The 20,457-nt window shown below is 38.0% G+C and overlaps 1 protein-coding gene across 8 annotated transcripts in view; it reads right to left on the bottom strand.

Moving 5' to 3' along the window:
- The window catches only part of VPS13D (vacuolar protein sorting 13 homolog D), a 195,243-nt gene that overhangs the window by 161,700 nt on the left and 13,086 nt on the right, over window positions 1-20,457 (bottom strand). For all 8 annotated transcript variants that reach the window (XM_034753528.1, XM_034753531.1, XM_034753534.1 and 5 more), the window contains 15 exons: window positions 20,144-20,248; window positions 18,881-19,051; window positions 18,610-18,710; window positions 17,819-17,987; window positions 15,705-15,797; window positions 14,673-14,883; window positions 13,713-13,892; window positions 12,841-12,971; window positions 11,702-11,774; window positions 10,639-10,809; window positions 9,266-9,396; window positions 8,485-8,617; window positions 4,733-6,958; window positions 4,079-4,230; window positions 1,354-2,388 (listed from right to left, as the gene is read on the bottom strand). In XM_034753528.1, coding sequence (XP_034609419.1) covers window positions 1,354-2,388; window positions 4,079-4,230; window positions 4,733-6,958; window positions 8,485-8,617; window positions 9,266-9,396; window positions 10,639-10,809; window positions 11,702-11,774; window positions 12,841-12,971; window positions 13,713-13,892; window positions 14,673-14,883; window positions 15,705-15,797; window positions 17,819-17,987; window positions 18,610-18,710; window positions 18,881-19,051; window positions 20,144-20,248 — 5,082 coding nt within the window. The remainder of the gene's footprint in view (window positions 1-1,353; window positions 2,389-4,078; window positions 4,231-4,732; window positions 6,959-8,484; window positions 8,618-9,265; window positions 9,397-10,638; window positions 10,810-11,701; window positions 11,775-12,840; window positions 12,972-13,712; window positions 13,893-14,672; window positions 14,884-15,704; window positions 15,798-17,818; window positions 17,988-18,609; window positions 18,711-18,880; window positions 19,052-20,143; window positions 20,249-20,457) is intronic.

The following is a 20,457-nucleotide window of genomic DNA, read 5'->3' as shown; positions in this document are numbered from 1 at the left end:
CACTACCCTATCCTCCTCCATATGCCTTTTCAAGACATTTCTACTGTGACTCCTAAATGAAATCAATCCACTAACAATGGGTAGGTTGGGAGGTGGGTGTCATCCTTTTTAGTAGACATTTATTTACATTAAAAAAAAAAACATTCAAATTATTTGGAACCCCTCAAGTTGCACACTCTCAGTTATCCTATGTAACCACAAGGATATATTACGATTACCTTCGTCCTCCTTCCCCTTCCCTCTTAATGTTTGTGCCTTGTCACAATTAGAATGCAAGACCCTTGGGGAAAGAACTGTATTCCTATGTGTCTATACAGTACCTAGCATAATGAAGCCCCAATTTTGACGGGGGCCTTTGGGACGTAGATGGGTGCAACAACCACCTGATTAGTCTTAGGAGACTCATTGGGGGCCTCTCAACCCCCATTGAGTGCAAGTCTTAGGGAGCTGGTTGAGTACCCGCTGCACCTTAGGGATCTTAAGATTTTTAATCAACCACCCACATTAGCTCTAGGATTGTAGGTGCCACATCTTCCTTAGGAGGGTTCTTCCGAGGTCTCCCAAACACTCATCCTTCACAAAGTTTTAGGAGACTCATTGGGGCCTTCTTAATCCTTAACCCAGGCAAGCCTCCTGGGGCTTGGCAGGGGCCCTCAAACCTGCCCACTTGAGTGGAATATACAAGCCTCAAGGGGGTCATGGTGCCATCAGCGACTCTTGGGATGCTCTTTGGGGACCCAACAAAGCCAACCTCTCCCCAGAGGCCTTATAAGGCTTGTTCATCCGTGACATGGGAGGATGACCCTATTTAGGAGTCCATCAGATTCTGCCGAGCATAATCAGCTATCTGGGATGGTTGGGGGTGATGAGTTATTGGGGGTCCAGTCAGCCAGATAAGGTTAACAGGGAGTAGGAAGCCTTCCTGATGTGTCCCATAAGGCTTGCAGAGGTGAGAGTGGGATTGGGGCTCTGACTACTCTCCTACTACAGAGTAGTTGACAGTCTCTCTTACTCTGATTACCACAGAACAGGCAAACTCCAGTATTCCAAACACTGGCTATCCAAAACTCTTTTCTCTAAAAATCAAATCTGTTCCCTTACCCCAAATTCACATAAAATGCAAATTCATTATTATTAATCCCCTATTTTGCAAAGATTTTGTATTTCCTTCCAAAGACTTTTGTATAATTGGGAGTTACCACATAGGTTTTATATATATTGTGCGTAGGATACATATGATCTCCACTGTAAATATAAAATGTTAACTTGAATTAAAACACAACTAAAATTTGCATAAAGCAATGTGTTATGGAGACAAACATGGTCAACGTCCAGCATCTGTATTTCTAGTACCTTAAGGTTCAGCTTGGTGTTTACAGGATCCTGAACTTCAGAAGTTGATAAGATACTTGCTTCTGACTTCACCATCTGCTGAATATCCTCAGGCTGCTGCTTCATAGCATGGTTATCAGCAGTGGATCCAATCCCAAAAAAATCCAATATCACCACCCAGGTTTGCAAAGTTATTAAAACGTCTAGACAATTGAAGTCAACATCCACACTACGGTTAATTTTGTTATAGCGAGAAGAAAATTCAGAATGTTTCTTGTCCACTAGGAATATGTTGATATGAACCAATGAATCATCAAAGTTATTTTTTCCTGAAGGCACCTTGGACTTGTTTAATGTTGGAGAAGGTGGGGGAGTCAAAGGATACTCAGCGTCAGCATCTTCTTTTTGTGTTTTACGGGAGGCACAAGTTGGTCTTTGGTACAACTGAAAGACATTTGGTGCTTCTTCCATGTGGGAAGGGAGGGAACGTGGCATGTCTGGATACTCCACATGGGATACTGAAGGGCAAGATTGGGAAAGATATTCCTTGTGCGCTAAACTGGATGGTTTGGGTGCTCCACGGGACACCATGAGGTTCTTATGCATAGAGTCTGGACTTTTTTCCAACAGGTCTTCCATCAGCAAAGAACGCAAGGTAATCTGAACGGATAAAGTATGTGGATGATCCTTAGTGAATTCAACATCAAAATCCTGAAACTTTAAGCTGACCAGACCTTGTGCTCCAAGTGTAAGATCTCCACATAACTGAACCTGGAGTTCTGAAATACGAAAGTTTGCTTGAATCTGGGTAAAAGATTTTGTTTCCCTAACAGGCATTGACTTGTTTGGAACAGCAGAAAAGCTGGAATGGCTGAACAATCCATTCTCCTTCCGTTCATTTGAGAACTCTGAGCCTAAACTGCGAAGCGATACTGAAGGAGAACTAGGACAAGTTGAAGATGTAGAACTGGATGCAAATTTATTCAAATCTTCATTGTAAATTAAATGGTCAAGGGTTTGCAAAACTTGCTCATATACATGTTTTGCTAACACCACCTGCATTTAAAAACAAATAGTCATAAGTCTAGTATCTATTAATATTTTCCAAGCTCAGCAAGTGTGTAAAAAACATCTCCATATTTTCTTAATGTTAAAATATCATTGTTTCAAGTACGTTAGGCCCCAACAATTAACTTTCATTAAAGTTCTGAAAACATCATGTAGCAAATCTTGAAAAACATTCTACTCAGAATCAATACTGCTTAGGTGTATCTACTTTGCTTCCCTCCCTTCACTACCTCCATCATTGTTACTCGATTTTTAAGAAGATTCACATGAAAAACGCATTTAAATTCTTAACATTTCATCTGTTCTACAGCTGCTTCTTCACATGAAGTCATAATCCTCCGTGTCACACCATCATAATTTCCACAACAACTAATCAATGTCACAGGCACAGGATTAGCCTTTTAAAAAACAACGTGGGCTCAATTCATGGGGAATGTTTGAAATACACTACATTCTGTTTCAGATTGAACCCAGCATAGGCCTGACTAGAGAGATCCTGGTAGCTGGTACACAAATTGAACAGTTCCACAAATTCAAGATTTCAGAATCTCCCGTAGCACAAAACTTGTGTTGGAAACACCAAACTAAAAATCAGGGGATTCAATCCCAAAGAGAAAAATATAAATTTTTTGATCAATGATAACTTTGTGTTCAATTACAGAAACAATTTGATCTTCTAATTGATCAAATTTGATCTTCTACTTCATGCCACAGTTTTTGCAGGAATTGGATTTTTTTTAATTAATGCTGGTGAAAGTTACCAGAATGACAGCGCTGAAGAGTTAATTCTTCTGCCTATCGACAGACCAAGTACAGCATGGGCAGAGACAGTATAAGCTTCCCAACACCAGCCCAAACAACTTGACCTTGAGGAAACACTTCTGGGATGAGAGGAAAGCCAACTTTCTATTGTTATTTCTAGCAGGGTGCTGGTGCAAAAGCACCTAACTAGCCCCTGCCCAGTCAACTCCAATCACGGGAAACAGATTGGGGATGATGGAAAAGGCCTGATGCCAGCCTGAGGATTGGCAACACTTGCTGGCCTGAGAAACCAAGGGCTATAAAGGCTGGGAGGGAGCCAGAAGGCAGGGGGGCAGCCAGGGAGAAGTCAGTCAGGGAGGGAACTGGAGGCCTCCTAGCTGAAGGCTGACTCTGCCTGTCAAGGAGGTGACTAATCCTGTAAAGCTTGTATATAGACAGACACTGGTGGTGGGATAACTTTAAGTAAATAAAGAAACAGGTGTTCCACAACCCTGAAGCCTCTGAGCCTTATTGGGGATAGCAAGCGGGCCAGGACATGAACCCTGTTACATTATTGAATCCTTGATCTTTGTTGAGATTCCTAACAAGCATGCCAATTAGGACAATGGTAGCGGGGGTTCTCGGTGCTGTGGACGGAGGATGACTAGGAATGAAAGACCATCTAACAATCCAACTAATTTCAAGCAGACTACCAAAATGCCTTATGATACTAACTTCTGGACAACATTGCCCTGGGTTAGATTTGAACAGGCAATATAGAGGTAGAATTCTGTATTCCATTTTCCAGTTCCCTAAACAACCCAGTCCCTGACATTCTTCTATATCATCAAAAAAGGCTTTTTAATCAAAAAATTGCTATATTCAACTGTAGAGTAAAACATCTATATTCATACTGGTAAATATTAAATTATTATACCTGAAGAGGGTTGACAAATTTTCCCTCGATTCTCATAATGCTTGATATTCCAAAGTCTTCGTTACTCAAAGGGAACGTCAAATCTAAATCTCTGTCTATTGGGATCTTTTCCAATTTAAACTGGATAGTGGTGTTGTTCAGAATGTGGAAAGCTGTTATTAAAAGATATACATACTTACATTTTTATCCCCAACATCTACAGTATTAAATACTAATCACATCATACTGAAACGTAACTGTCAAATTAAAATAAAGGCAAAAATTATATCACCATGGAATATATAATTACCTGGAGACTGAAATTGGCTCTCTTTTGATATGGGACTGAATAAGTACAGCCCAAAAAGGACAACATAAGTCTGCTGTTGCTGATCTAATTCTGAATCTTTCGGTTATTCTAAAAACTTTTTTTTTAATTGTAGTTCTGATTATATTTTAGCAAAGCTGTGCATGGAGGCAACTATTCAGTTTTCAGATTAGGAGTGCAAAATCTGGATACAAATAAATGTGAATTTGTCCACATTGTAATTAAATTCCCAAGCAGCACATTTTATGAAAAGCCTCTTTTTAAACAGATATTTATTTAAATATGCTCAGGTTTTAATACTACTTGCTAGTTAAAAGAAAGAAGCCAGAGTTTTTCATGTTACTTACCATGACCTTTATGTAATGATTCAAAAAAATCATGACGAGTAAAGTTGGATTCCTCTTGGCTAGTAACACTGGGAGTACCTGAAGGAGGGTGTAACCCTTGAGTCATCTCACTTGCAGACTCTTTCCTGACCATAAACTGGTTGCTATTTAAAGAATACATTTTAATATCTTTAATTTCAACTTGCAGTCTGTCACTTCTAGACTCATCTTCTCCTGGCACAAAATTCTGAATAGATATTTGTCCTAGATGTCCTACAAGCAGTTCAGGGCTACCTGGCTTGCGAGGTATTGATACAATTGGAGACTCAACATTTACATTTAAGATAAGCTTAATGGTATCAGTTTTGAGAGATGATGGTCCAAACCCATCTTCTTCATTATCTTCTAAATTGAAAGGGTCTCTTGATCGTGGTGTTGTATCAAACAGAGAAACCATTTCACTGTATTCAGCAGTTTTAGTTGCCAGGACAGAGGTAACTTTTGTTGCTGCTGTCTTCAGCATGCTGCAGAAATTCTCTTCCAATTCATCCATGGATAAAGTTAGTTCTTTCAGAAATTTAGCTGAGTGGTTGTAATGTAAAGAAGCCATTTTGAGGTTCAGGGAGCATTCTTCTTTTGACTGCTCTACGAAATTGAAGCTCAGAGCATCTGGGAGGCTACTTTCCTCATGAAGCCTGACAAATAGAGATTCAAAGTAGCCAATATCATTGATGAGATTTTCATACCTTACTGTATTCCCTATGCTGACAACATACTGGTTCTTAACGTTATCTTGTGTCAGATCCATAAGGTGCAAGCAGCCAAGAGAGCCATTTACATCCAACTTGTTACACATGGAGACATTAACTTTGGTGCCACCAATGCTCGCTGTTGCAATTTTTCTGCCATATTTTTCTCCATTTGTCATTCCAACTGTCCTAAGGAGGAGTATATTTAACCAGTGAATGTCCACTGCTACTTCTATATTTCGTTCATGGGTAGACTGAAAGGTTTCCTGCTCCCGGAAACTTCTTTCCAAGTCAGTCATTAAAGGTTGAGGGCTAGAATCTTCTTTTTCCTTTGGGAAGGATTTCTGGAGAAACCCAATCAGCTCAACAATTGTCTCTGGATTAAGAATGATATCCAAGTTGTTCACCTGCACTGATATCACTTGGAGCGTGCTGTCCAAATTCATTGATGGGCATTCTGCACTCACAAATTGATATTCCAGTTTAATCAAAGATTCTTGATCTTTTGCATAATTACCAGATGAAATATTTGAGGCTGTTGCACATTTCTCCGTCAAACTGGCCACATCGATTGGACAGGCTTCATTTGGTCCATAAATAGGAGACTGTGCCCTACTATCTTGAAGTCTTCCTGTCGGAACATCAAAACTAAGATTCTTGTGAGAAGCCATCAAAAGATCAAAATCAGAGCCATATGTTTGCATAGTGTCAACCAGTAATAAGCCATGAACAGTTAGTGACACTTCGGCATCATAAGGCCTCTTCACAAAATGGGCATTGGTGCCAAAAACCTTGAGTACAGAGATATATCGCCCATTGCTTTCAACACCTAGCTGCATACAGTTAACTTTAAATTCAGCTAAAAGAAGTTGAGACTCTACAAGAACCTCCCTAGTATGTTGTTCAACCATCATAACACTCTGTGTTAAATTCATTACAGAATCATGCAAACTTCCACGCTGATCGACTTCTGTGAAAATCTTCTCTTTCCCTATGTGTAAAGCATCTGGGGACTTAGTTTCAGATGTACTCAGCCTTGCAAAACAATTCTTCAAAGCTGATATTTTATCCTCATTGATATGTATTTTCAAGTCTGGTAAATTCCCAGATAGGACAGCTCCTGGGTATTTTGGATCAGATGTGTATATCAATCTGCGCTCCAACTGCAAATGAACATTGAATTTTTCTACCACATGAGTTGGACCCACATCGCTATCCTGAACATGTTTCCAGTTATCTTTCACTCGTCCAACCATGATCTGAAGATCCATAAATGACAACGTGTATCTCTCATACATTTTTTTACTCATTAAGTGTGCCTGTAGTTGCTCTTCACTGATTTCTACTCCAGTCAGTTCAGATGTTTTGATTCCACTACTTGTGGTGGCCTCAGAAGGCGGGGTATTGGGAGGAGTTGCAAGAGGTGTTTTATATTCATCATCACTCAGTTCATTGACCTCTGATGACAAACCACCTGCACTCTTCTTTTTAGACTCATCTGTAGATTAAAAAGGAGGGACTCATCAAAATCATACATTCTTTTCCTTTGGATACTTCTAAAATATTGACCTTGTTGTAGGTTTTGTTTTTAAACCATGGTCAAGAAATGGTCAAGTGCAATACTCATGTAGTACCCGATCCCTTATCGCTAGATTTGATAACAGTAAGAAAGCAAAAAGAAAAGTAAACACTATATTTCTTGCACGTGGTGCAAAAGTGACAAACATATTTAAAAAAACAATTTTAAAAATTACACTTACGTGAACTTTTGTTAATCTCTTATTAAAATATATTATCATACATTATTACTACTATTACTGAAGGAGATTAGAGGAAAATATTTTTTCCTATGTTGATGTGATGCACAACACTTTGGGCTGATTCAAGGGCCATTGAAGCCAGCTAATTCAGACTACATTGACTTCAGTGGGATCAACCCTTTTGTGGCTAATCAACTTTACTGTCCATAGAAGAGAATCAGTAAAAGACTAATCTTGCAATTTCCATTTTTGTTTCTACGTGGTTTAAACATAGCACGAGAGGAGAGAAAAATCATGCCACTCAAAAGAATCTAATTCCAATTTAAACCTTACTAGGGAACCCAAATGGATGTTGTGAAAATAGTTTACTCAGAGTTTGCCCAGTTCAATCCATAACGTAGCAGTTACTAAAAAAAAAAAAGCTGTGAAAACCTTGCAGAAATTGGTTTTTCGATATGCTAGAAAGAGATAGAATGGTACGTCTAAGGACCTTGAGGATGAAATCCTGGCAAAACTCCCATTGACTTCAGTGGGATCAGGATTTTACTCCGGACTGTAGAGTTTATCAGCATCATACTATTTACCACTGAGGAGACATTAAAACTAGGTTTCTTTTAAGGTTAGGACTTCTTCATTTTCAAAAACGAGTACTAAATAGAGAAATCCAATGTAATAATAACTGTTACCTAGCTATACTGCATTTTAAGCAAATTTGGTTTTATCTAAAAGCTTAATTTTTTTTATTGTGTTTGAGTTTCCTTTTCAGTTTTTGTACATTACTATCAGTACTGTGGTTTGGCTCTATTATAAAAGTAATTGTTTTATTTATTGGATACTTAAAAAAAGAAAATTCCTTTCACTCTCACCAGCTAGTCTTTGGCAAATGCCAAGAGTACAGCCTCACAGGGCTTCATATTTTGGAGACCATCTTCAAAACATGCTTTCTCTGGGACAGCTGTTTCAGACTCTAAGCCTTTCTGATTCTCTGTGACAAGAATCCCCAGTCCGCTCAAATGTGCCAGACACACAGGTTACAGATGTAAACTGCGTAGGCAGACTTCAGATTTCATACTAGGTCCTGTAGAGGTAAGGTAAGGCCAGCCCTGGACTAAAGTTTACCCCCTCCCAACCTTCACCAATAAATATGGTGTTAATACTAGTAAAACTGTATGTGTGCCCAGGCAAATAGAAGAATTCTAGAGTAGAAAAAAGTGTGTTTCTACCTTACACATATAAACAGATACAGTTTATTTCCAGGCCATACCTTGAGAATTGGTAAGTAACATTCTCCCTAGGTCCAATACTACTAACACGGGATCCACAAATTTGAAGTCGTCAGGAAAGATCACCTGAGGGGCGGAAATATCGAGGCACACTGTCCAACGTTTGCTGTTTTCCTGAAAATAAAATAATATTTTCTTCCCATTCACAAACCAAAACAAGAGTCAATCCTATCCAAATTGTAAAGTTCAAATAGCAAATCTCCACTGATACTAAATTACCTGTATAAGCATAACATGCATTTGACACTGTTTTATGAAAAAGTATCAGAGCTCAAATATTTTCTTCTCAAAAAAAAAGATTCTTTAATTTTTTCTCTTGTTATAATAGCTACTTATGACATGTTCTTTTTGAGTAATGTACAGGAGTACTTGTGGCACCTTAGACAGGTTTCACTCTATATGCATCCGAAGAAGTGGGTTGTAGCCCACGAAAGCTTATGCTCTAATAAATTTGTTAGTCTCTAAGGTGCCACAAGTACTCCTGTTCTTTTTGAGGATACAGATTAACACGGCTGCTACCCTGAAACATGTACATTACTAATACAATTACCCTTTAATTTTTAGGAAGGGCAAAGTAGTTTCCGAGAGCAGCTGAAAGATGATTACTACATACTTAGAGAATTTCAAAAAACCTCAACACCCAACAATTTCTATTGATTTCAATGGGAACTTGAAATTTGGGGAACTTTGTGGATCCTTTCCATGTTTCAGAACTAATATAAAAGGCAAGGAAACAAAACACATTTCTGAGAAAAAACTTACAATGAAATCTCCCACTAGTAAACGATCAATCGTTTGTCTGATTTCAGCTTTTGTCTGCATTTTTAGTTTGTTGTACTGTCTTCTAGCCGCTTCAGCCACTCTCAGCTCTAGCTCAGACTGATATCCAAAACCTGCATGAAAGATACAAATCTGACTATGTATAATTTTGTTCTCATATTGCTGAATCAGGAAGAAGAAGTGAGAATTTATTTATTGTGATTTATAAAAATGTAAACTAAGTTGTTATTTTTTCCAGGAAAGTCCATAACAACAGACAGCCCAAAATTGCATCTATAGCCTGGAGTGTCCATTCCCAATAACAGCCCTAAACACTAACAGTTTCTCCTCCCTTGGTGTTCACACCTCAGCTGCTAGCAGAGGACCTCACCCTCCTGATTGAACTAACCTAGTTATCTCCAGACTGATTCTTGCCTGCATATTTATACCTGCCTCTGGAAATTTCCATTACATGTGTCTGACGAAGTGGGTATTCACCCATGAAAGCTTATGCTCCAATACATCTGTTAGTCTTAAAGGTGCCCCAAGACTCTCTGTTGCTTTTTACAGATCCAGACTAACACGGCTACCCCTCTGATACTTGTATTACAAATGATTATTTGGCAAAAACAGGGCTTTTAAGCAAACAAAGGATTTCTTAAATCCTTGTCTGATCATTATGGCGGGTCACACCTTCCATTTTAATTTCCTGAACAAAATCGGACTAAATGTACTGACGGGAATTTAAGGAAGGGCTATGAGGCAGCCAAAATCCTTCCTAATTGTATCCATGTCCCTTGAGGAACATTCTGATATTGTGAAAAAAGGAAGGAAAACTATTTCTATACTAGGCCTGTCCCATATCTTGCTGCTATCAAACTATTAGTATTCAAATATTAAGGACTCAACAGGATCATTCATTGTTCCTTATTCTCACCCTTTCTGCCCTCAGAAGCAAACATACAGAGCTGAAATTCTAATGGCAGCTGACAAAGTTCAAGCTCAGGTCAAGCCCAGGACAAGCAAGGATTAGTTCAGTGAAGCTCTAACCTTACGAAAGAGACACAACAACTGTAAAAAGGAAGAGACTCCCTCTGACAAATCCAAGAGTGACAACGACAGACTTGAGAGAGGGACAGATTGTGATAATGTGGCATCTACAAGAGTAGTAAATTAAAGCTGGTAGTGTAGGGAGATATCCTGAAGGCATATCCTGTCTACTTCAGAAATCAAGAGAAGCCCTGCACTATTTCTTGATTTGAATTTACAATGGAAACTCTTATTGCTGCTTTACCGTAGTAACTATGAGAAAAATCATTCAAATTTGAGAAAAATAAATAAGCAATGAAAAAATATATAAAACAAAAAAGGTTAACCTGAGGTATGAACCCTTCCCTTGTAGAAGAAATCGGCTACTTTCTTAATGGCTTGTGGATTGTAAATAATATTTAGAGGTCTGGTACTGACTTCCAGGCGTCTCTCAAAATTGCTTCGGGCTGGGTTTCTCTCATACAGCATCTCAAATACTGGTGCATCGGGATCTGCATCTGAATCAAGATAACAAAATCATCTAAAAGCAATTCTGTCTAAAATAGCAGTATGGCAGGTATAAAAATCAATTTTTAGTTTGCATGGGGGTAGTAAATATCTGACGATCACTCGGACTATAGTATTTCAAATTTTTAAATTATATTGGCTATCCCCATGTTGGTACATCAAAAGCAGCACAATTTAAAAATAAACATTCACAGACTTTAAGGCCAAAAGAGACCACCGTGATCATCTTTTCTGACCTCCTGCATACCGCAGGCCCCAGAACCTCACCCACCCACTCCTGTAATATACCCCTAACCTCTGGCTGAGTTAGCGAAGTCCTCAAATCATGATTTAAAGACTTCAAGTTACAGACAATCCACTCTAGTTGAAACCAGCAAGTAACCCATGCCCTGTGCTGCAGCGGAAGGCGAAAACAGCCCCAAGGTCTCTGCCAATCTGACATAGGGGGAAATTCCTTCCCAACCCCAAATATGGAATTAGTATTTGTCTATAATTAAACAACTAAAATTTTCAAAACTGGGTACCTAAAGTTAGGTTCCTAACGCAAGCAGCAATCTCATTTTCAAAGATGCTGAGTATCTGCAGTTCCTACTGAGTTCAATTTATCAAAATCAGGCCATTTATTTAGGTGTATAACAACCCAATCTAGCAAATTTGCTTTGCAAAGGTGGATCTCTGAGCCCATGCAAAGCCCCATTGACTTCAGCATGGGAGATATCCTGCAAGTTTCTCTATGCAAGTTCAGAGCCTAAATATGGATATAGGAGCCTAACGTTAGGCATCAACGTTTGAAATTTTTTAGCCTAAGTATTTCACTAATACGTTTTTCAAATGCATAATCTGGTTGCATGCTCAGATCAGGCACAAAAATGAAAATATTACCAGTGCTCTGATTAGTCATTTCTGAAGATGAAGTCTGGAGACCAAAGGAGGAGACGCAGCCAACCTCTTTTTGCTAATTAGAACAAAAAAAATTGAAGGCCATCAAACTGAACATAAAAATAAGCCATTTAATGTACATACCCAAATTTAAGTTGTTTTTCTCCTTATTATATTTGTTGCCAATTTTATAATGCAATGCGATTTATAATTAGTATTATAATGCCATGATGACATGTATTTTTTCTTCATATAACCAATAATGAAAGAAAGGAAAACAATTTGCATGTGAACATATAAGGCGGAAAAGCTATTTTTCTCAGTCAACAAGCTGATGTCTGAATAAAAACTGCAAGTGGAAATCCCATTTCTACAAATTATAGTTAATGAACTTCAAGTCTTCAAGGCTAAAGCAAGATCAAATCTTTCATCCCCCTCTGGTAGAAACACTTAAATTCTTCCGTGACAATACTAGAAGAAAAGTTAGAATCATAGAATATCAGGGTTGGAAGGGACCTCAGGAGGTCATCTAGTCCAACCCCCTGCTCAAAGCAGGACCAATCCCCAGACAGATTTTTGCCCCAGATCCCTAAATGGCCCCCTCAAGGATTAAACTCACAACCCTGGGTTTAGCAGGCCAATGCTCAAACCACTGAGCTATCCCTCCCCCCAGTTCCTGGATCCTAGATTTGTGGTCTAGAACTACATGCAATTGAAGCAAGTCTTCCATGGGACCCAAGGTTTTTCGTGGGGGGAGGGGGAGGGAGAGAGAAAGTTGGTAAATAAAGCAAGAACTAACATCTCTCTAGCTAATTAAGCAACAGCACTGATTATTCCAAAGCTAAATTCAGTCCAACTGGCTCTGAATAGTAGTATCCAGAACAACAGTCCCAAAGATTAAAAAACGGGAAGAGCTTTATGGGGGATCCTTGCAGAGAAAAAAAGTCAAAGATCATTCAGACATTTTCTAGTTTATAGATTTTCGTCTGTGCTTATGATGTTAATGCTTCATACTAAGATACATATGAAGATTAACATCATTATTTTTATATTCAGGATTGATATTTAAATAAAAAAATATATAGCAAAACATGAAATGGCAACAGTACTATATCAAGTTGTGATTGCATTCTTTTACATACAGGATTAGGGAAGACAAGAACAGGAAATATGGTCCCTTGTGTTGCTAAATCTCGCAGAAAAAGGCCACCCAGTTGAACTGTGAGAAGGGAAGAATTTCTGCGGGGAAGGGATTCTGCTAAGATCTTTACACCTGGAAAATAAAGACATAAGTGGCTATATTGCATTCTAGAGAAAATAAATGACAATAAATGTATTTATGGATGAAAGATACAAATGTCATCTTACATATTCATAAGCAAGCTAAGAAATAAGACAAGAGCTAAGACTGGACAGTTATGCTTCACTGACAGCCTTTTAAACCATCAGTTTCTCATTGCTAAGCACTTCTTCAAATTTAAGAATTAAAGCCCTTGTAATATAAGGGATTTTTTTTTTTTTTTTTTTTGGCAAGTAATGTGATTAGAAGTGTCCACAAATATTTGCATCAAAATGTTGAAAAACGCATTTTGGGATAGATTACTAACAGCATTTTTTGCACATTTATTTCTACAAATTTATTGTCTGAACTCAGAACTAAATACCAGAAAAAAAATTCAAGTTATAAAATTTGATTACTGTGAAACTGTTTAAATGTCTGAAAGTAAAAAGATTTATTACCACTCTATACATAATAAAACTTAAATGAAAGTTTAATACATTACTTTCGTATTCACAATCTCAATTACCTACTTCAATCCTAAAATAATTAAACCAGTCAAGGTATAAACTAACAAAACACAGGCTTACCAAAGGAAGTGAGATCTGAACTTGAATTGTTTCAGTACTGTTCCATGACATAAGCTCAGTCATGAGTGGCTGCATTGTTTATAAAGCAGGCAAAGTTCCTGTCCTATTTTAGGTATGACAACTATCAAAATTTGAAATAGGTTACCTGAAAATTCCAGCTGCATGAAAGCACTTTCATTTGTACTGAGAGCCCTCTTCTCCTTATGCAACAAGGTGACAGTGCCACCGTGCAACTGGAGATTTAATTTAGCAAACACGTGATCTCTTTTTGTAAATGTGTTCATACTGGAGGCATCTGCAGCTGGATCAAAAAATTCATCAGCACCTAATTTAAAAAAAGAGAACAAGGTGAGTTTAACAAACAAGCTACATAACGGCTAGTGAGCAAAAACTTGAGACTTCATTTTCAATGAAGGACAAAGATGGCCCAATTACGGGGGTGGGAGGAATGAACAATAGACAACAGCTTATTACTTGCTCAATCAGAGCTCAGCAGTCTATACTTCTCCTGCAATAGTTATCACTGCAAACAATTAAAACAGTGCAGGCAGCTGCAATCTTTATGCTGCTTTAGAAATTAGCCATCTCATCAACTCTAACAGAAAAAACCCACACAACTTTTAGTTTCATTTTCGTCGATGATTAAGAAAAAAATATTTAAGTGTTTCTCTTTTATACATATTTATTTAGAAATTTAAGTCTACATCTCTCTCCTTTTAATGACATGAATTTTAAAAATCATTTCAGTTCCTCTTTAATAAGTATTTAACTGAGGATACATCTACAGTGGGGAAAAAAAAAAGCCCCATGGAGCAAGCCTCAGAGCCTGGGTCAACCGACTTTGGCTTGTGCGGCTTGCACTACAGGGCTACAAATAGCAATGTAGATGTTCCCGTTTGGGTTGGATCCCAGCCTCTCAGACCCAGGCCCCTCACGGGATTTTAGAGTCCAGGATCCAACCCAAGCAGTTTACACTACTAGTTTTAGCCCCGTAGCACAAGCCCAGGTTAGTTGACTCAGGCTCTGAAACTCACTGACACTTTTTATTTTTTTCCAGTATACACATTCCCTAAGGTGATAATTTGGAGATAAAATATTACCATACCCAGTATGTCTTCTGGATTCCACTGTTCTTGTGTGTCTGGTATCAGTCCCTCAAAAGGTTCACCTTCGTATGTTTGCTGAGCGAATCCATACCAGCCCCCCCACCCAGGAAACCAAGACTGAAGATACTGCAGCATCCCTCTGGTACTGCTACACTCAGGGTCTGCAGTAGGAGAAACTCCAGGGGACTCAGATAAAGGCTCTTTAACACTCTGTTCCAAATAAACAAAATCAAACACACATTCGGATAAATAAATGAAAAGAACCTTTGTCTTAAAAATACAGAATGTACTATTTCTTACTATGATTCCATCTACTATTTATTTACTGAACATTCCTAAGCATAAATACCATACAATGCTGTTTTCACTTGTGATGTCTAAACGGACTATCATCAGAATCTTGTTTTATACATTGTAAACTTATTACCATAGTTAGCTACTGCATATTTACAGACATATGTCTGCGTTAACATTTCTGGACTTATCCAGATCGGTTTCTTAATTTTTCTTAGTTACTCGATCAACCTAACAGTTGCCAGAATCATTTGTAAGGCACCCTAACCATAGCTCAATCAATAAGCATTTACTTTTAATAGAACTCGCACTCAGGGTTACAATCAGTAGTCAACATTACATCTTATGAAATGGGCCTTAAAGGGTCAATGTTTGTACATTTATAAAATTTGCACTATTTATTCCAGGAAAATTCCATTATAGGTTTCAGTCTTAGTTCTCTCTTTTAATATTAAAGAGCAAGAGGAGTTGCTAGTATGGAGCTCAATGTTATCGTCACTGACAGTCAGCATATGGCTAGGGGAGGGGGCTTGCTGCCCGAGCACCCTAATAATAGCACTCATGCTCAGATTCTTCAGTTGTGATAAGCTGATTGTGGTTTTAGCACTGGCATCACACTACTCAGCATGAATATACTGTACATGCTACAATACCTTTTACAATGAGGAAAATATAATTTCTTGTAATACTGCACCTTTAGGTTCTCAATATTATTCAGTGTACAGAAAGTCACTCACCTCAGCTACGTCATGGAATTTGTCATAAACAATCTCATGTAAAATCTTCAACTCCTCAAATGTCTGCTCTTCTTCAATACGATGCATTTCTTCCTGAAGTGGCAAAAAGGTATGTTTGTGCTGGTTCACAGGCTATTAAAGCTTTATACTCTTCAAAAAACACACTCTGAGAGGGAGATTCTTTCAAGCATCTAAGGGATTTAGCAGCACAAGTGCACAGATTTTCACTGGGACATGTGCTCCTAAATCCCATAGGTAAATTTGAAAATCTCCAGAGAAGATACTGGAACACAGACATATAATGGGAATCAAAGCCAATTAGTTCATTTGATATACAATTAAACTGAGTGCAAATATGCATCTATGCTGCAGGCATATAAGAGCCAAAACTGGAATTGAATTAACGAAAATGGACAAGGAAAGCTATGAAACTACTTTCTGTGAAGAGAATTCATTCCTCGAGGCCAGATGCATCAGAGACAGTGTACTTGGTAGTCTTGTTCCAACTCTTGCATGGTAAGGGAGGACTTGGATTGTCTACAACACCAAGTGTGTATGTGATGGTGGGGGGTGACTTGCAACCCTAGAACAGCTGTTTCTTGGATGCTTGAGGGATCTTACTAACAGCAAAAAAATATATATAAAACCAAAGATTGTTTTCAGTGCTAGAAAAAGGCTTGTCTATTAAGTATTGTTTCCAAACTTTGTGACCGGGTATATAGATGCTCAAATCCAATCTCAAAAGAAAACCATTTGATATCATACTAAGTAAAAATATACAAAATTAATGAAATATACATTTTAAAAAACTACATTAAAAAGTTAGTTAGGTTACAAAGTGAAGCCCTCTCTATGCACTGAACGAGGTAGTGGTCTATGGAAACAATGTTATAATGGAATTAAGAGAGCATCAAACTGCATGGGCATAAGGAACCAAAATGAAGGCTGCATCAGTTGGCAACCATGTATCTGACATTCATTAACTTCTAAGTGCTTTATTTTGCAATCTAAATAACGTTCCTTTAACATAGTTTTTTGTATGAAATTTTCTAGGTGTGTAGTTTTTTTAAGATTTAAAAAAAAAAAAAAAAAAAAAAAAATTCTGCTATGTACAGCTAACAATCCACCTATCATGCATCATCAGCAAGGTTTCAGCCCTGAACCTTCAGCCCTGCAGCCAAGCTTGAGCTAAAGACTAACGACATTAGCTGGCTATAGAAGGATATAATCCTGGGGATTACAGGAAGGGAGAAGGAGGGAATGTAGTGGAGATGAACTACTGGGGCCCATGTGCTGGGTCTGATCAGGTGAGTGGGGAGGGCACAACTCAAGTCTCTCCCCATCTCCCAGAAGCTAGGGGAATGCGTGCCTCATGGGGGAAGATGGGCCATTGGGGCCCCGTGCCAGGTGATGGTCAAAGGGGAGCCCAGGTCAGCTCTCTCCCTCTGCTCCTGTCACTGCAACAGCTCTGGAAGCTCCAAAGTGTTCCCAATACAGTATGCGCTGCTGCTCTTTTGGCAGCAGCATGGCCTGGCTCTTTAAAATGTTTGTGTTCCGTTACTTTGACATGCTGCAAATGAAAAGGCAAATGGCAATTTTCCAAAGTTTATAGCTCAGCCAAATCTGAATGAAATAGCTAAACAACATTGCAAATTGCAGGAAAACTGAATAGCAATTCTGTCTTCCATTTGAAAACCAAATCTTGAAAGAACTACCTTAAACATAAAAATTTACTTTTCCTATGCTTCCCTCCTCCCAATATGGAAGGCTTGGGACACTATCTAGTTTTGCATTTTGAAAGACTTCAAGTAGAAGTTTCCCTCTTCATCTATAAAAAGATCAGCATGAATAATTAGGGAAGAAGCACCATGGATAATTGCAAGAAACAAGTAACAGCTCAAGGAAAGATTATCTCTTACAATACAAAGAGATTTTGTACGTGCTAAAAACAATTTGCTGCCACACAACATATTGCTTAGCAAATTTAAAATAACTATGAGGTAAATTTTAAAACAAGAACATAAGCAAAACACATCTAGTTTCATTTCAAAAAGATGCTAGGGTCACATATTGAGATGTTATCTATACTGTACAGTACTTGCAAATTTCAATACCTGTTCCGCAAAAGACAGCGGGATGCCTTTTAACTGATTGTAATACATATCTGTGTAAGACACTGCATCTTGGGCCCGGTGTAATGCGAAGTCCCAGGTAGAGTGTTGCCTCTGTTCTCTGATTTCTGAAAGATTAGCGTTCAAAGCAAAGATCCACCATTCTCGGCAGCTAAAACATGTCAAATGAATACATTTCCAGTTAGTTTGATTCTCAATCCAGAGGAAAGGCTGGGTGAGAAAAATAGAGGGTCACTAGCCAGGAAATAAATGGGCACCACAGCCTCAATGGCACGTCAACCCAGCATGTCCTACTACTACAGTAAGAAGCGCTACCTTCATTTCATCAGCTCCTGTGACCTTTACTCTTAATACAGATCCGTGAACTGAGCGTGTGGGGTTCCCCACCTTCTTCAACCCAAAAAAAGCCAACTCATTCCAAAGGGAAGGGGGGCAAAACTCCTATGCTATTTTCATTGTTTCTTCATTTCATTCTTATAACTTGTGACAGAAGCACTTAAGAGCTTTGGATAAATGCAACTTTTATTTTAGGTATAAATGCAAATTAAATATAAAGCAAAAATTCACCTGGTAGAGCACAGAATATTAGAACTATAATTTCAATTTATTTCTAAATTCTGTGCACCACATAACCACTAGCTACCACCTTTGTGATTTTTGCCCTAACTTTAGACTAAACAGTATTGTTCAGATAAGCGTAAAATAAACATAAGACTGCATAAAAGGGTATTTTACAACACTACATAAAAATATCAGTAGTATAAAAAACTTACTTGTCAGTTATCATAACCTTTGGTTTCCATTTCCTGAATTTTTGCTGTCGCTCTTTTCGATCCAGTTCCTTTAAGAACCCCATGATTTGTTGATACTGCATCTTTTAATAAAACAGCATATAAATAAATTAGGCAGTGTTAATGTATTCTGTTAAATTATCAGAGTGGTTTATAATGTATCTGCACAATGATTAAATCTCAATTTTACGTTCCGTGGGTCAACTGAAAATAAACAACACCTAAAGCATGATTCACTGAGGAATCATTTTACCTGTGAAAGTTTTAACGGTATTGTCTCAAGCTGGATATCACACTCAAGCCGTGGTGTATGTCGTGACCTTAAAGGCTCCTTAGAACAGTTTCTCTTGAGGAGAGCTGAAGTACATAAAGGCTCCATGATGTAATTATGATCACGGCTCTCCATACTTTTGTCCATTGCTTCCTGTGAGTTACAAGCAAATTCAATCTGTCACTGCATAGAACACACATACACAATTTATTTAAATGACGATCTGCTAATAAGGATTCTACTAGGTGTCTTACACTGCTGGAATTCCATCTCCTTTAACCAGGTTTTCTCCTCATGAAATTGTTCTTATCAAAAAGGTAAAGTATTTATACAGTGCCATAGTTGTGCAAGGTACTTCACAAATGATAATACTTTGCATTTCTATAGTGTCTTCAGAGGGTCTCAAAGCACTTTATAAAAAGAATGAATTTAGTCTAGTAACACTCCTATGGAGGTAAGAAAATACTATCCCCATTACACAGATAAATACACTGGGGCATAAAAAGATGAAATGATTTGCCAAAGATCATACAGAAGTTGGGGGAAATGCTGGTCCCATTTTTAGCCACAAAACCATATTTAGCATAGTAACTGAAAAGAAAAACCCAGCCTCTGTCCTTTGGCGCCCACAGTCTAAAGCAGTAAGATCCACTCAGGTACACTCTTGAATCTTGAATGGACTCCCATTGAATTCAGTGCAACTCGACACAGATATAAGATCCAATAGCTACACTGAGGCCTAAATTACACCAAGAACACATCATTACAAATCAAGAGGTGGAACAAAGAGACCAGTAAATACAAAGAGAGGAAAACTGCTCTTAGGAGAAGGTAATCATGTTGAGAGCATATCATTTGAGTGGATTAAGTAATAAACAAGAAACAAGCAAAATTAAGTTATTTTTGTTTAACATTTATAGGCCGAATTACTATTTTACAGTCTGTATTTGTAGTACCATTGACAGGTCTCATGGAAGCAGCATGTTTTAAGGACGGCTTCTAAAGAAAATAATTTAAATAGGCAATGTTAGGTAGTTCATAGTTCAGTTTTTACTTGGTCCCATACTAATCTTTCCATTACATCATGAATCCACATAGCTTCAGTTGCTCCAAATATTCCTAGACCTAAATCCACTATAAAATTTATTTTACATTATATTACAAACCAGTGGAAGAACGTGAAAGTCTTGATTTCCCCCTTCACGTGCAAGTAAACATTATTCCTTCCAAATGTTCATCTCGTACCTGTAGCTCACCAAGAGGCAGGTCTCCCAATAAAGTGCAACAAGTATCCCAATAAATACTGAAGTCAGCAACATCCAACTGTTTTTTCCGCATCAACTTCTCTACCTTAAGTGAAAAATTTGAACTCAGTCACAATGCATCAAACGAAATGTGACAAATTATTTTAAATCTAACTGTATTGTGATCACGATTAAATATTCAGTGTGTAACATGAACATGCAGCTGTTTTTTGACTTTATCATGGTGTCCACAATAATTCTTAAGGATACGATTGTTATATTATAAGACAATATTTGCAGTAATTATTTAATAGC

The sequence above is a fragment of the Trachemys scripta genome, chromosome 19 (assembly GCF_013100865.1).
Source record: "Trachemys scripta elegans isolate TJP31775 chromosome 19, CAS_Tse_1.0, whole genome shotgun sequence".
In the NCBI taxonomy this organism is placed as follows: domain Eukaryota; kingdom Metazoa; phylum Chordata; order Testudines; family Emydidae; genus Trachemys; species Trachemys scripta.
This window is presented reverse-complemented; position numbering and strand designations above follow the sequence as displayed.